At 39.4% G+C, this 15923-nt stretch overlaps 1 protein-coding gene across 4 annotated transcripts in view; it reads left to right on the top strand.

Annotated features, from left to right (window-relative positions):
* Positions 1–15923, top strand: part of LOC139131480 (E3 ubiquitin-protein ligase HERC2-like) — a 74430-nt gene that overhangs the window by 50995 nt on the left and 7512 nt on the right. For 3 of the 4 annotated variants that reach the window (XM_070697538.1, XM_070697539.1, XM_070697537.1), the window contains exons 49-69: positions 25–115; positions 771–948; positions 1568–1821; positions 2298–2442; positions 2939–3164; positions 3641–3809; positions 4534–4798; positions 5206–5397; positions 5782–5935; positions 6402–6509; positions 7183–7473; positions 7985–8169; positions 8667–8792; positions 9864–10135; positions 10822–11020; positions 11541–11755; positions 12165–12342; positions 12776–13029; positions 13294–13433; positions 14170–14265; positions 14698–14987. In XM_070697538.1, coding sequence (XP_070553639.1) covers positions 25–115; positions 771–948; positions 1568–1821; positions 2298–2442; positions 2939–3164; positions 3641–3809; positions 4534–4798; positions 5206–5397; positions 5782–5935; positions 6402–6509; positions 7183–7473; positions 7985–8169; positions 8667–8792; positions 9864–10135; positions 10822–11020; positions 11541–11755; positions 12165–12342; positions 12776–13029; positions 13294–13433; positions 14170–14265; positions 14698–14987 — 4028 coding nt within the window. The remainder of the gene's footprint in view (positions 1–24; positions 116–770; positions 949–1567; positions 1822–2297; positions 2443–2938; positions 3165–3640; positions 3810–4533; positions 4799–5205; positions 5398–5781; positions 5936–6401; positions 6510–7182; positions 7474–7984; positions 8170–8666; positions 8793–9863; positions 10136–10821; positions 11021–11540; positions 11756–12164; positions 12343–12775; positions 13030–13293; positions 13434–14169; positions 14266–14697; positions 14988–15923) is intronic. The other variant, XM_070697540.1, reaches the window with a different exon arrangement.

Genomic DNA, 15923 nt, shown 5'->3' with positions numbered 1-15923 from the left:
ACTTTATCTAATTTTTCCATTCAGGTGGGCGTCATTCAATGGCATTGACGTTAGATGGCAAAGTCTTCTCCTGGGGAGAAGGTGATGATGGCAAACTTGGACACTTCAGTCGCATGTGAGTACACTCTTCAACCCCCTTCAACTCTGCACCCCCCCCCCCACCCCCCCATTTGCCTGTACATAGATCAACCCACTCTTTTTAAAGCAGTTGCAGTGTGCCAAAAGTTTGGGGTTAAAGGGTTATAGACTCTCTTAGCTGTATGAGCTTGATTCTATGTGAGTTTGTTCATGTTATGTGGTATTTAAGATAGTTTGCTACTCAGGAACTGGTATGGACCCGCAGATTTTACAACAGGTTGCAGATATGGGCTCATTTTGGAGACAGTAAAGTAAATGAAGTTTTTTACCATCTTGTTTCTGTGAGAATTTAAAACGACATTTTTGCCCTCCCACTATTTCATAGCTGGAGGGCAAAAATAGCCATTTTGAATCTCAAATATCTATAAATTTTAGGGAATTTGAAAGATGTGGTACCAAAATTTGATGACCCTGGATACTAATGTGTGATTCTGACAGAAAATGGTTTAAAGTTACTGTACAGAAAGTTTGAACAAAAGTTGAAATCTTTCAGTTTGGAGGGGCGCACTACTTCCATTGTACTGTATTCTCAGCACTCTCTTGGTATGTTCCATGTTGTAGAATGGAAGATTGATATGATTCTCACGTATGTTGTTATTACAAGCTGACTCTGCAATGTGTTATTTTGGCAGGAACTGTGACAAGCCCAGGTTGATAGAGGCTCTGAAGACCAAGAGAGCCAGAGACATTGCATGTGGTAGTTCACACAGTGCTGCCATCACATCGGATGGTGCTCTCTACACCTGGGGACTTGGTGAATATGGTAGACTGGGACATGGAGACAACACAACTCAACTCAGACCAAAACAGGTACAAATCCCCCTCCCCCTGTAGTAGGACAGTATTGACATGTAATTCAACAGTCAACCATGTAGGCCAATGATGAGTCAGAGCAATGGATCCACTTACATTGGAATGTAGAATTGGTGGTCCATGTAGCAGTAATGACAAAATCAGAAGTCTGTGTTTGTTTGTCTGCAGATTTAACTGATAGTGTTACGTTAGACTTTATCTGTAACTTTAATGGCAACTCTAAGTTTTGAACTATTTTCAAGTATTTTTTGTTTTAACTGATGCATGTTTTCTCAGTCCAGCCCAAACTAACGTCACAATACACTACTCTCCAAGTTTGTCAATTACAACTTTTATGTTCGTAATGTCCAATATTATTGCTCAAAACTGAATTTAAGTCAGGACTTGAATTCATCTGTCAACAATGACATTTTATATTGGACAGAATACATTAATTGGCAAGGTAAATGAAGTACTTTGTATCTCAACTACTGTGGCAAGGAGAATAAGTAAATGTATTGTTTTCATTAGACAAAAAATAATGAAAATATTATCAGAAGTTTATACAGCTGTTATCCATTCAAAAGAAGTGAAAAATTCAAACTTTTCAATAACAAATCCCTCATGCTTTTTCCAGATCAAAAGCCTTATTGGCCACAGAGTAGTACAAGTAGCCTGTGGCAGTCGAGATGCCCAGACTCTGTGTCTCACAGACGAGGGTCTTGTCTTCTCCTGGGGTGATGGAGACTTTGGGAAACTTGGCCGAGGTGGCAGTGAAGGCGTCAATATACCTCACAACATTGAAAGACTTAATGGTCAAGGTGTGATACAGATAGAGTGTGGGGCTCAGTTCTCACTGGCTCTGACTAAAAGTGGACATGTATGGACGTGGTAGGTGGCTGTTGTACTACTGCCTTGTACTGTGTTGTTAAATTTACTCAGATACCTCTGTTCTGATGGTATTCAGCTAAACTCTAGCAATTTTACTTCATGTTTTTGAGAAACCATACTGTTTAAACTCCCAACTTGTCTTATAGAAGCAGTTTCTTGGGATTCCATCTGTCATACTTCTGCTTATTCTGACTTGCAGTCCTTTCGGTAAAGTCCAACAAAAGATTGCAAATAGAATTATCTATAATACGATGGATGAAAGTGTTAGTTTACAGAATATCACTCTTCAATAACCCCATTACATTCCAGGAATTCAATCCTGGTGCATTGGTGGTTTGTTTTACCAATAAAGATTTGTCAATTACAAAAATTATGCCACATGAGTCAAACTTTGTTTCGTACAAAGACATTGATTGTTTTTTTTGTGTTGAAGGAAATACCTTTTGTACGACGTCAAATTTGTTTGATTCTTGCAGGGGCAAAGGTGATTATTTCAGACTGGGTCATGGAACAGACGCACACGTGAGAAAACCACAGATGGTGGAAGGTCTTAAAGGAAAGAAGATTGTCCATGTTGCTGTTGGGGCTCTGCATTGTCTGGCTGTCACTGATCAAGGACAGGTGAGTACTCACAGAGTTTTGGCAGTGTCTTCCATCAACATACACTCAAATGAAAGATGCTGCACTTTTGTCTTGTACTGCAGCAAGTGGACTTTTTGTTCTCTGTGTGTTTCTCAGAGTTTCAAATGTGAAAAAGATAGTCTTCATCATCTGAACAAGAAAGTTTTTTTCGGTAGAAAGACTCAAAAGATAGGTGGTTTTTGCTTTTCACTCTTGAGAACAGGTCAGGAAAGCTATTCCTTTTTAAACTGCAACCATATTTATTTTCTTGAGGGAACAAGTATGCTTTTCTGCATGTATGCATTTCTATATATATGTATCTTTAGTATATGCGTGATATGTGCAATTATACAAATGCCTACATTGGTATGGTTGCATGGGAAAATATGAGTATGTGTTGATGTATGTATAGTAAGTGATATATTGAGGTGTTTATGTTTACTTCTACATGCATGTCTGTCTGCACACCAATTTACACAGCATCTTTGTGCTGCAGGTGTATGCATGGGGTGACAATGACCATGGCCAGCAGGGTAACGGAAGCACCACAGTCAACAAGAAGCCAGCATTGGTGCATGGACTTGAGGGAGTCAAGATCACCAAAGTGGCTTGTGGATCTTCACACAGCATAGCATGGTCTACTACAGATACCAGTGTGCCGTCGATACATGAACCTGTCCTCTTTACCACACCCAGAGATCCCCTAGGGGCATCTGCTGTAGGTAGGTTGCCTAAACCATGTTAAAGGAAACCCTCTTGATTGGTTGTAAAATATACATTGTTCATTTGATGAAATAGACTTTTACCATCCTACGCTGGAATATGAATGTGCTTTCCAAATTTAGAATACCTATCAATTACGCTTTTGTCATCATCTTCATGTCCTAACAAATCCTCTAGTTAAAAAAATACTGAACTGATATCCAGTAAGATTAATAAGCAAAGAGTTTACTATAACAAGAGCCGCTAAAGTGAGTCTTCAACTCTTGCTGCTTTTAACATACCCATGTGGTTACAGATTATATCTGTACCATGAAAGTTTGACCCAGCTGAAATAAGGGATTGCGCCACCATTAAGGCAGGAATCACTACAGTTCATGATTGTATTAAGCAAAATAGATTTTCAAGTTATGACTATTTTGGCAAAGTGAAATGTGACACATGCATTTCTCACAAGTTGGCTTTTCTTTCTCTCCAGGTATCAGTGAGGGTCTAGAGAGTGCCAATCAAAGTGCCAGCAGCATGGCAGGCTCACAGTCCAAGCAAAGACCATCACTGGCAAAGATTGTCCTTTCACTGGAAACCAATGCCGCCAAGCAACAAGCACTGACCCATATATTAACAGCACTACAGATTATTTATGCCAGGTGAGTTAAGGTGATTGGTACATTTAAGGTAGAATGTGCCTCAGGGACAGATATTTAGACTCTCCAACTTTTACAACTCTTTTCTGATCTGCCACTTGTGGGGGTTTGTTGTAAAGCAGCTGGTGTAAGGAAACTTGTCACCGTTTTAGTTTTTCCAAAATTGGAAAGTTAATTTTCTCCATAGAGTTAACACAGGGATGGCGGCCATTTTGAATTTCAAACATATTCAATCTTATCCTTATAGATGTACTTTTAGGGTACTTTCTATTTTGTGTCTTGTGTGTATATCTTTGTTTTTTCTATAGATTTTTACTTTCACTGGTGAGGTTGAAAGAACAGTGGGCCCATGTTAATAAAATTTATCACTAAATTAGGGGATAAAACTAAATTAGGGGATATGTTTGTGTTATTAGATATGAAAGGCACCCTCAGACAAGCAGTGATGAATACCCCTTTGTGTTGGACTTTAAAATACTCATAGGAAATTTTGTATGTATGATGTGTGTATGATGTTTTTTGCTCAGTACATGTTTGCCATTCTGAATGGGGGATGTTCACATATTTGTCAAGAGGCGATGACTAAATTTTGGGTTACTCTATGATGTGACACGGTTGCCATTTCTGCTTATCCTGACCATACCATGCCACATTAAAATTGTTGGGACAAACTCAAGTATGGTACAGGAGGACAGCTACATAGTAATGCTGCATCATTGCATTCCAGGTACGCCGTGGTGATTTCCCTCGAGAACGAGATCCCACCGCGGCCCACGTCAGCCACCACACCTAGTGACGCTACACATACAACAGCATCAACACCGCTGGACGTAGGTGATGTGACGCTGGAGATGAGCGAACCGCCGACCCCTTCGTCGGAAGTTCAGTCACCAGGCGATGGGACTCCTGCGGGCAGATCTTTGACATCCAGAGTGCCACCGTCAACCTCATCTTCTGGTATCGTGCCAGAAACTATCACTACAACTGAACAGGTTTGTTATGATCTTGTTCACATCCATGAATATTTAAGAAAAAATATGTCTGTTAGTAAGATGATCTTTCTCTGCATTTGCTTATCAATTGAATCACAATATGCCATTGCACTACAATTTCCCTACCACATTGTAAAAATAAAAAATCTGATTGTGAATTAAGTAAAGAAAGATGTTGGTAAACTCAATGATCCTTGTACAGTGTAAGTGTAATCTTTATTTTTAAAGTTCATTTATTACATGTTTTTGTCAACAGAATCTGAAACTTGTCTTAAAATCGACCACTTTCTTTCCATGCTCTATATTTTATGTAAAATATGTGTTGTGACATCTTATGTACAACTTTTTTGAGTGAAATTTGAAGATTAAGTATTCAAATTTGAAAGTATGACATCCCTGTCATGTAGGTTACGAGTCCTGATGACACAGAGCCGCTAACTACCCGTGGAGGTCTGGACGAGTTTACATCCAAGCTGACGCCAGATGATGCCAGGATACTGGTGGATCTGCTGAAGCTGGCAGTGGCTGATAGAGCAGGTGCTCACGGCAAGGAGGCTCTGTCGTCGGTTCTCACAGCACTTGGAAAGACATACCACCAGGTAGGTGCTCTGTTCTCTGTGTGAACAGCTAACATAAGGTTTTATAGCCGTGGCTTGTATTAGGAAATTTTTTTACCACCCTTTTGGGACAAGTCAGAAAGCCATATGGGGCTTCTATTACATACATTTTCTACCTGCAAATTTGAAAGTCATACTGAAGGAAGGCTATGCCAGCAGTGCCAAGACTTGCGTCTTGATGAGGTTAATGATTAACCTAGCCTATGCTATATTTAGTCTTCTTTATATAGTTTAACAATATTTACTGGTCCGCAGGGCACTACTGTGACTAAATTTCCAATTTACTTGTCCAAGCCAAAATATGTGTAGTCTTAGATTAGTACATGGAATGATTACTAAAAGTAAATGGATTTCTTTCCTTTGAAGGTTGCTGATATGTTGTTAGAGCTGTGCGTCACTGAGTTAGAAGATGTGGCTACAGACACTGAGAGTGGTAGAGCGGCAATGCAGCCACAGTCACAGGAGAGTAGCCATCCGTACTGTGACGATATATCAACATCTGGACAAGTCAGAATTATTGGTCAGTTTGTTTTACCTCAACGTCTCAGTAAAACTATTGTGTCTTTGTATTTTTTATTGGAACAGTGTTAGAGTGGAAAGGATGTGTTCCATGCCATCTTGAAGTGGGAATGCATTCAAAGATATATTTAAACACTTTGAGAACCTTTTTCTGTTTTGTAAAGATTTAGACTTTGCAGGACATACTACGAGTCAAAGTAAACTGATGTGATTAGTGCCACAGTTTGGCAATTTGCTGTGAAAGTGTGATTCAAAGAAGGGTATAAACTGATTGCAGTGTTTCACAAAAGAAAAATGTAATATTGTCTGGATAAAAAATGATAAAATTCATCCATCCATGGGTTTCTTTGAGTTCACTGACAACATACTTCGGGTCAGAAAGGCGTGATTCAATTTGGGAACAACTCTCATGCTAGAGCAAATTAGGGGTATTTACTGAAATCTGTTCGATATGATTATAATTTCAGGTGCTGAAGCTCTCAGAGTTGAATTTGATCGTCAGTGTTCAACTGAAAGGAGACACGATCCATTGTCAATAATGGATGCCGCTGGTAGAGTGATCTCTGTAAGATCAGGTAAAGTAATCTCACTTGTCTTGCTGTGTATCATAAGTTTAGTATAGTTTGGTCTCTGACAAAGATGGTCCAACATTTAGAAATCTTTGTTTGTGCCTGAGTTGTCACATGCCACGTATGGTAAGTTGTTTTCTTTTCAGACAATCTTGTGATTGCTCCTTATTCCAATCGTGGCTTCACTTTCAGAACAATGTACTTAAGGGTGTTGTGTCAACGGTCAGCAATCTTGCACAAATTTATACCGAAAATCACACCATGAATATCAGTTTTAATATTGCACAACTGACTGCGATAATGAATGTATCTAGCTGTCTTATAAAATTTTTCTACCCCAGTGTGGATAACCTTCCTTCTGAAATACAGAAACAGCTTCAAGCTTGGCCAACGCAATAAATGACCTGTAACTCCCACACTGAACTGTACTAAATTTCATGTATATTTGCCCGTGCTAGTTGGCCATAAGTTTGTGTGAAAACTTCACTCTATTCATGGAAACCAAATAGTATTTGTTTGGCAGATCCAAGCGGAAGCATTTGGCTTGTATGACTGTCATATTTGCAAAGTCCTTGCTATTGGTTAACACTGAGTGTTATGCGTCATATCATATCGATATATTACAACTGGAGCAATTTCAAAAGTGACCCTGTTTCATTATTGTGTGTTTTCCACACAGGAAGAGAATGGTCAGACTGGTCCCAGGAACTCAGAATTCCCGGAGATGAGCTCAAATGGAAATTTACAAGCGACGGATCAGTCAACGGCTGGGGCTGGCGATTTACAGTATTCCCTATCATGCCGGCTGCAGCACCGAAGGATCTTTTATCAGACAGGTCTGTTCTTTCCAGACCGTCTGTAGACTTAGTAACGTGTCTGTTGGACTTCCGTCTGGAGAGCGTCAACAGTCACCGTATCATGCCAAGACTTGCTGCAGCACTGGCAGCGTGTGCTCAACTCAGCTCACTAGGTAAGAACCTGTTTCAACTGTTCGCTATGTGTGTATGTTTGTCTGGTTTTTCTCTTGTTTCGATTTCCTTTTTTGCATTTGTATATATATATATGTATGGGCAAATATATGTGTATCTGTGTGTGTGTGAGGATGGGTCGGCAGTTGAATGTAAAGCTTGCGTATGTACGTTTGCATGTATGTACACAGACAGTATATTTTACATGATTGCGTGCTTCCTGAGTCAAAGAACACACTTTACGTAATGTATGAATAAATTCATCCACATGACATTTAGACCTTGTGTACTTGCTGGTATCTGTTTCAACTTTTATCTGTGTCTCCAGGTATGTTTGTCTTACAATTGAAAATTTCCAACAGTTTACTAAAAACAGGCCATAACAGTTATGATAACTATGCTAGGTTGCAATTGTTTATCCATATCGTAAAATCTATCAGTATGTATTCTTTTGTTGCAGTTTGTGCCTCGTAGAATAAACCAATACTTTCTGCTTTAACTTTTGTTACTTAGGTGCGGCACAGCGTATGTGGGCATTACAGAGGCTACGGAAGCTGATCAACACGGAGTACGGTCCAGCCCTGAATGTGGACGCCATCATGGATGGCCACGACATCATAGAGGACGTGGCCAGGCCAACCATTGCTGTAAGACCCCATGGTTTTAATTGGCCAAACCTGGATTTGGAACACCCCCCGGTAAAAGCAGAAATGTGCATCATACGGCTAAATGTTGTGTTTACCGGGGTACTACATGCAAAACTGTAGCATGGCTTCATTTTCTCTGTGCAATGCTTTGGTGTACATGTATGTTGATTGTTAGCTCAGACTGCATTTTCACAAGTTGCTGCATATGAAGGCATCGTTTGCTGCCAGTTTTTGCTATATTTTGTATCTCTCTTCTATCCTACTTTCAATCACTAACCATGCATGAAAGAAGAGAATATATATATATTTAACTTTTCCTAGAAAATTTGGTTCAGCCTTTGTTTTTTCAGATGTGTAGGCAGGGGTGTAACTGGAAGGCAATGAACTGAATATTCAAACCATAAAAGTCAGTTTATTTTAAAAGAGAGGGTTTTTAAGCCCAAAATGTTTTGAAAAAGTTGCAAGACTTCTGCATTCTCAGGGATGTTATGTTTGCTGTGTTGTCATTGTGGTACCGATTTTTCTTTATTTTCTGCATTGTTTTCCAGTCTTTCAGTGGTACAGCACTAGTGGCACTGGTCAAAGGTCTGCCTGAAGCACTGCAAAGACAGTATGATTATGAAGATCCAATTGTTAGAGGTGGAAAACATCTACTACATAGTCCATTCTTTAAGGTAATGTAACATTGAAAAACTCCAAAGCCCCTTCAGCAGTTTTCAATAGTTATTGTTATCACCATTATCATATTATTGTACCATATTCCTCTTCTTCGCCCTCCTATGTGCTGTTAGTGTTGTCATCATATCATTGTAGTGGTCATCATCATCATTGTAGTGGTCATCATAATCATTGTAGTGGTTATCATAATCATTGTAGTGGTCATCATTATCATTGTAGTGGTCATCATCATCATTAATGGTCATCATCATCATTGTAGTGGTCATCATCATCATTGTAGTGGTCATCATAATCATTGTAGTGGTCATCATCATCATTGTAGTGGTCATCATAATCATTGTAGTGGTCATCATAATCATTGTAGTGGTCATCATAATCATTGTAGTGGTCATCATCATCATTGTAGTGGTCATCATCATCATTGTAGTGGTCATCATCATCATTGTAGTGGTCATCATAATCATTGTAGTGGTCATCATAATCATTGTAGTGGTCATCATCATTGTAGTGGTCATCATAATCATTGTAGTGGTCATCATCATCATTGTAGTGGTCATCATAATCATTGTAGTGGTCATCATAATCATTGTAGTGGTCATCATCATCAATGTAGTGGTCATCATCATCATTGTAGTGGTCATCATAATCATTGTAGTGGTCATCATCATCATTGTAGTGGTCATCATCATCATTGTAGTGGTCATCATCATCATTGTGGTGATCATTATCATCATTGTAGTGATCATCATCATCATCTTCATGTCATTCCATTTCTGAATAGTTCATGTTGTCCTGTTATCGTTGATGTCGGCACGGTAATGCATCATCACAGATGTCTTCCTCATCATCTTTATTAAGATAGTTAGTGTCAGTATTGTCAATTTTACTCTTTATCTTGTCTACCATAATGAGGATATTTTATCATATCCACCATAGTTCACTTGTGGTCAGTTGTCTTCTTTACCCGTATGTCTCGTTTGTACATGTGGACAGATGCAAAGCAATATCAATTTCTGTTCTTGCATATTCAAAAGAGTCATTAATCCAAAAACACTGGTGCATTTCAGGTTTTGGTAGCCCTAGCGTGTGACCTGCGACTGGACGCGCTGACCTCATGTGCCATGTCACACCGATGGGCCTGGTTCAGACGTTACTGCACTGCGGCCAGGGTAGCCCAGTCTCTGGAGCAGCGCATTCCCCTGCCGTACAGCTTCCTTGAAGAAGTGATGAAGAAGATCCGGGAAATCACGGCAGATGGAGAGGACGTTTCCAGAGATCATGAAAACCATCAGGTTTTCCACAAAGAGCATGATGAGCAACTATTGATGTGGATGAACAGGTAAAGTTTGCGGAGACAGATTGTCTTTCTTTTATTTCAATGTTATGTTGAGGGTATGATTGTTGGGAAATCTCACCAGGGCTCCTCTTTGGTATATGATGGTCACTCCAAGCATTCCTATCAGGAGGTAGTAGGAATGTGATACATGTCTCCATATAAGTTAACCTATATATACAATTATATTATAACTTTGTCAATACCAGTGAATTTTTGTGATTATTACTGATAATTTATCTGATTATCCAGCATTGTGGCCCCAGATGTTTTCTACATCTACAAATTCACTGGCATCGCCAAAACTACAAATAATAGCAATAATGTACCCCTCTTTGCCAATAATGGATGCAAGCAAACTTTGCATTCCATAATGCACGAGGCAAACCCTCGTACATTATGGAATTCAAAGTTTGCTTTCGTCCATTATTGCTCAAATCATCGTTAAATGATCTACAGTGTGTGAGTATTCATAATTTACAACTCATTATGAAAATCGGATTTATATACATAATATACCAGTATATTTTGCATATCAAATATTCACGTCAAGCGCTAGATGAAGATAATACTCTGTTATCTACAGGTGCCTGATAAAATAATACGGTAAGTTTCTTATCTTTGAGAACAGTGAAATCATCATTTCATGAGTTTTCAATGAAAACTTTATTTTCTGATAAATTACTGAACAGGAGACCAGAGGACTGGACACTGTCATGGGGAGGCAGTGGCACAATCTATGGCTGGGGTCACAATCACAGGGGTCAGCTGGGTGGAGCAGATGGTGCAAAGGTCAAGCTGCCCACACCCTGTGATACGCTGTCTACACTCAGACCCATACAGATAGTTGGTGGAGAGCAGACTCTGTTTTGTGTTACAGCAGATGGAAAGGTGAGATATACAGCTATTTTTACAGAAACACTAGGCAGCTGTTTGGCATCTCAGTCAAATGACATATTGACAGATAAACCAGCAAGCTTCCAAAGTTAACTTGATACACATGTTGAAAAAAAGTCTTTCATTGTCATAAAATCTGAACAACTTTCAGCAGCATCTTCAATAATTTTTCTTCTCTTATTTTTCTTTTCTTTTTATCGTGTTCGAAATGAATTACCCAATAGCAATTTTTTGCAGTTCATGGTGAGATAAAACTGATAATAGACATAGCCTTTCATCTGGACATGGTGAATATAGCTAATGTACTTAGCATATGGAAAATTTACATTATTTAAAAATTTACTTGCAGCAAATGCTAGAAATTTCACTATTTCAATTATTGGACATGTTTCTTTGAAAGTCCATACAAATTTTGTGACAAGAATTAAACATTACCAGATGTGTGTGTATCGGCCATTTCCAATACGCAGATGTGCCAGGTTTTGTCATCTCTCCATGTATAATTTGTTCCTAGGTGTATGCCACTGGATATGGTGCTGGTGGTAGGCTAGGCATCGGAGGAAGTGATTCAGTTTCCACACCTACTCTGCTGGAGTCAATACAGCATGTTGTTATCAAGAAAGTGGCTGTCAATTCCGGCGGCAAACACTGCCTGGCGTTATCCCAGGAAGGGGAGGTGTATTCCTGGGGAGAAGCTGAGGATGGCAAGCTGGGCCATGGAAACAGAACGTGAGTGTTTTCTCTTCTCAGGGAAAGTTTCTGAGACAGTTGACTACCTCCACAATGATGTTGTGGGAAGTGAATGCCAAGATGGAGTGTGTTCCAATTACATTACAACGTGTCTCAATAACTGCAGAAGTACACTCTAATGACACCAGTGAAAATTTCATTTTTTTCCCTTGTACATTGAAATTCTTTTTAAAAAGTTACTTCTATTCCCCATGCATTAAGTCTACTTCCAGTGATGGATTGGTGTGTTATTAAGATTACAATCATCAGTGTCTCCGTAATCACTGAAACTGAGTGCAACCGTATTGTTTCTTATGGCATGGTTGGGCATCTGTAGAGGATAATAGGAATGGAAGAGTCCATTCATTACACTCATTCATTATTCTCATTTGTTGATTGTGGGTTTCAGACAATGTGATAGACCAAGGGTGATAGAATCCTTACGAGGCAAAGAGGTCACTGACATTGCTGCTGGTGGTGCACACAGTGCATGTATTACGTGTAGTGGTGATCTGTACACCTGGGGCAAAGGTCGATATGGCAGACTTGGGCATGGAGACAGTGAAGATCAGCCTAGACCCAAACTAGTAAGTTCAACTGTGGGGATCACTCATAAAATGAAAGTGAAAAATCACAATTCTTTTAATATCCTTTATACAAAATGAGTGATAACAAAAGAAGATATATCATTCCAACTGATCACTTTCAACTGTAAATGAATACATTTTACAAGTCTCTTACCCATGTTTCCATAAGTTCAAGAAATATATCTAAGCCAATCACAGTTGAAAACAGTTACAAAAAATCTAAGAAATGCTTGATCAACTGTTCAGTTTCAACTATAAGTGAGGACATCTTATGAGTCTCATACCGATATTTCCATGAGCTCTTAAGAAGTATTGCTAAGCCAATCACGATTGAAAACAGCAACAAAAATTTTAAAAAATACTTCATATGTCACACTTACATCACCACAGAAATCAGTTTAATGTTCAATTATGTATTCTGTGTTCATTGCAGGTAGAGGCATTGAAAGACTACAGAGTAATTGACGTTGCCTGTGGCAGTGGTGACGCCCAGACACTGTGTCTGACAGATGATGACTGTGTGTGGTCATGGGGTGACGGTGACTACGGCAAGCTGGGACGCGGTGGCAGTGATGGCTGTAAGACACCACAGAGGATAGAATCGCTCGTCGGTCTTGGTGTTTGCAAAGTGGAGTGTGGGTCACAGTTCTCGGTGGCTTTGACAAAATCTGGTGCTGTTTATACATGGTGAGTGCCCCAGCAAGACCTTGAAAAATGTTTTCTCAGCCAGTCAGTTGAGTGTGTTTTTTCTTTCCTCAGCAGAACTGTAGGTCAGTGTACTCATATGATAATCAAATGTAATAATTCACTTAACGCTTGCATCTTTCTCATTGTAAATGCAATCAAGAAAGCTCATTATAGAATATGTACAAATTGTCATTCTGAGACACAAGAGCCATATCAAGAAATCTGCCAGAAGGCTTACAATCTGTTTTGGTTTTTCTCATGCAGGGGTAAAGGTGACTATCACAGACTTGGCCATGGCACTGATGACCATGTGAGAAGACCAAGGAAAGTAGCTGCACTGCAGGGCAAGAAATGCATCCACATTGCAACTGGATCACTCCACTGTGTTGCAGTCACTGATCTAGGTATGAAGATTTAAACAACATGAGATAGTTTCAAATAAAATTTTCAATGGTGTAGATTTTTGCTGTTGTCAGCTGATGATCACTTACAGCATGGTAACACAACTTCTTCTGCATTCTTGATTCAACTAAGACTTGAAGTCAATCCTACTCTGAACACAAAGGATTGTTTCAATTATGGATTCATGGAAGTGTACACGATGAATTAACCTGTATCTTTATCATATGCAACCATCAGGTTAACTTTGTTAAAGTCTGTGAGGCATAACATGTCTAATTTGTTGTATTTGAACACCGGCTTGCACAATTGAAGGTCGTTGAAAAAAATACTGTAACATGATTTTCACCAACTTAATCCACTATAATTTACCATGTCAAGTACATGTAGGTGAAAATACACTTGGTTTTGACTAAATACTGGTTTTTCCTGACCTTGTAGATGGAAAAGTGACAGGCTTGGTAGGATAAGGTTAAGTCTGTTGAAATTAAAAATAAATTAAGTTTATTTTACAGAAAAAGAATAGTTGCATGATATGTAGCGGAGACCTACACTTACATATAGCATCAAAGATGACCCATTTTCAATGGAACCTGAGTCTCATGATTATTTTTGTGAAGTTTTTTAGGGAATTGAATGACTTGTAGGCCAGACTGCTGAGTGTTTGAAATGCAAGTTGCTTTGTCTTGTTCTGAACGATAATACTTTATAATCATAGTGTTGTGATATTTTGAATTGTAGGGGAAGTGTACACCTGGGGAGACAACGATGAAGGTCAGTTGGGTGACGGCACAACCAATGCCATTCAAAGACCAAGACTGGTCACTTCTTTACAAGGTAATTACCATGTGTACAGTTTATTGCCAGGCATAGATTCACTATTGTGCCTTGAGTCAGAATACACAATTTTGTACAAGTAGTTGGCCAATATTACTTACCCAATATCTTCTAAAAGTGCATATTCTTGTTTTTGTGCATAATAATAATAAAATGTTATGTAATGCTAAAACAGTCAGACCTGTTCATTTTTCCCGCCAAATAGTTGTGTGTAAACAGATACAACAGAAGACATCAGTTTTGTGATGTTTTGTTAGGCAGATAAAAACTATGTCTGGGGTTTTGTATATCATCCATGGTAGCAAAGATTTGAAATCTATCATCATATCCATTTTGTAGCTGTTTCATAGTTCTCTATAGAAGTGGGGGCTACATACAAAAAGTTTACCCCGAGTAGAATACCTAATAAGGTTTGTTTGTTTTTATCCACAGGCAAGAAGATCACCCATGTGGCATGTGGTTCAGCTCACAGTCTTGCCTGGTCCACCAGCAAGCCAGTCAACGCTGGCAAACTCCCATCCAAGATACCCATGGAGTACAACGTATTAAAAGACCTGCCCATCTCTGTGCTGCGCAACAGACTGGTCTTGCTGCACAACTTCTCAGAGATGTTCTGCCCGTGCATTCCAATGTTTGATCTCAGAAGCAAGACTGAGGAGGTTGATGGTGGATCGTCTGTGGGCATGGATGCTCTCAGATCTTTGCTGGTTTCAAGTGGGAAGGTATGGTGTCTTTAAGTGCATGTATATATCTAAACTGAAATTACCTGTGGAGCACGTGAGTGATGTCTTATGAAAACCAGCAACATTTACACTCACTGAAAAACTCTTCTCCACAGCCTAGTACCGGTATAGAACTTCCAGTCTACATTCTAATTAATATAAATACTATCATTGTCATAGTGTAAACTTTTTGAAGTAGAAATGTTTTGGTCGCTCCGGTAATTTGGAAGGGGGGAACTATATTTTAAAACCAAATGTTTTTATTGAAGTTTTTTCATTAAATAGCAAACAATAAGTAATTAAACCTTTCAGTAACAGGACCGTTCTGACACAGCATTTAACAACGTTGTGAACGCCGTTGTTATGGTAAACAACGACGAAAACCACGTGTGAGAACAGTTAACGACGGTGCTGCGACGGCGTCGATCTACGGCGTCGAATTTCGTCAGACCTGCAACGGCGCGCCGACGCAAATTGTGTGTCAGAACTGTTAACGACGGTGTAAACGCCCTCTCGCGACGACTTTTGTCCAAAACATTACCTCTGACCTATCAGCTCGAGTGCACAGTACGCATAGCTGGACTCGACACGAACCATGGAAGACAACAGATCTCTCGCTCCCGTTCAATGCCCTCCAGCTTTCAGGGGAAATAACTGGTCGGAAGATGAAGTAGCCCTCCTGATTTCCATCTGGAAAGATTCTGGGATTCAACAGATGATGGACGGCACGTCAAGAGACCATAAGCTTTCCCCACACAAACAAAACATTACCGTACACACTAATCCAAACTTCCCTACAAATATCCGAGGCGAAACAAACATTTTTTATTAACACAAACAATCGGATAAGAATGTAGGAACACATTTTTGAAACGAACCAAACACAAACTCGACAAAAAACATTTTGGATAGTTAGGTGGGCAGCCTCTTTCACAC

Source organism: Ptychodera flava, chromosome 4 (genome assembly GCF_041260155.1).
Source record: "Ptychodera flava strain L36383 chromosome 4, AS_Pfla_20210202, whole genome shotgun sequence".
Taxonomy (NCBI): domain Eukaryota; kingdom Metazoa; phylum Hemichordata; class Enteropneusta; family Ptychoderidae; genus Ptychodera; species Ptychodera flava.
This window is presented reverse-complemented; position numbering and strand designations above follow the sequence as displayed.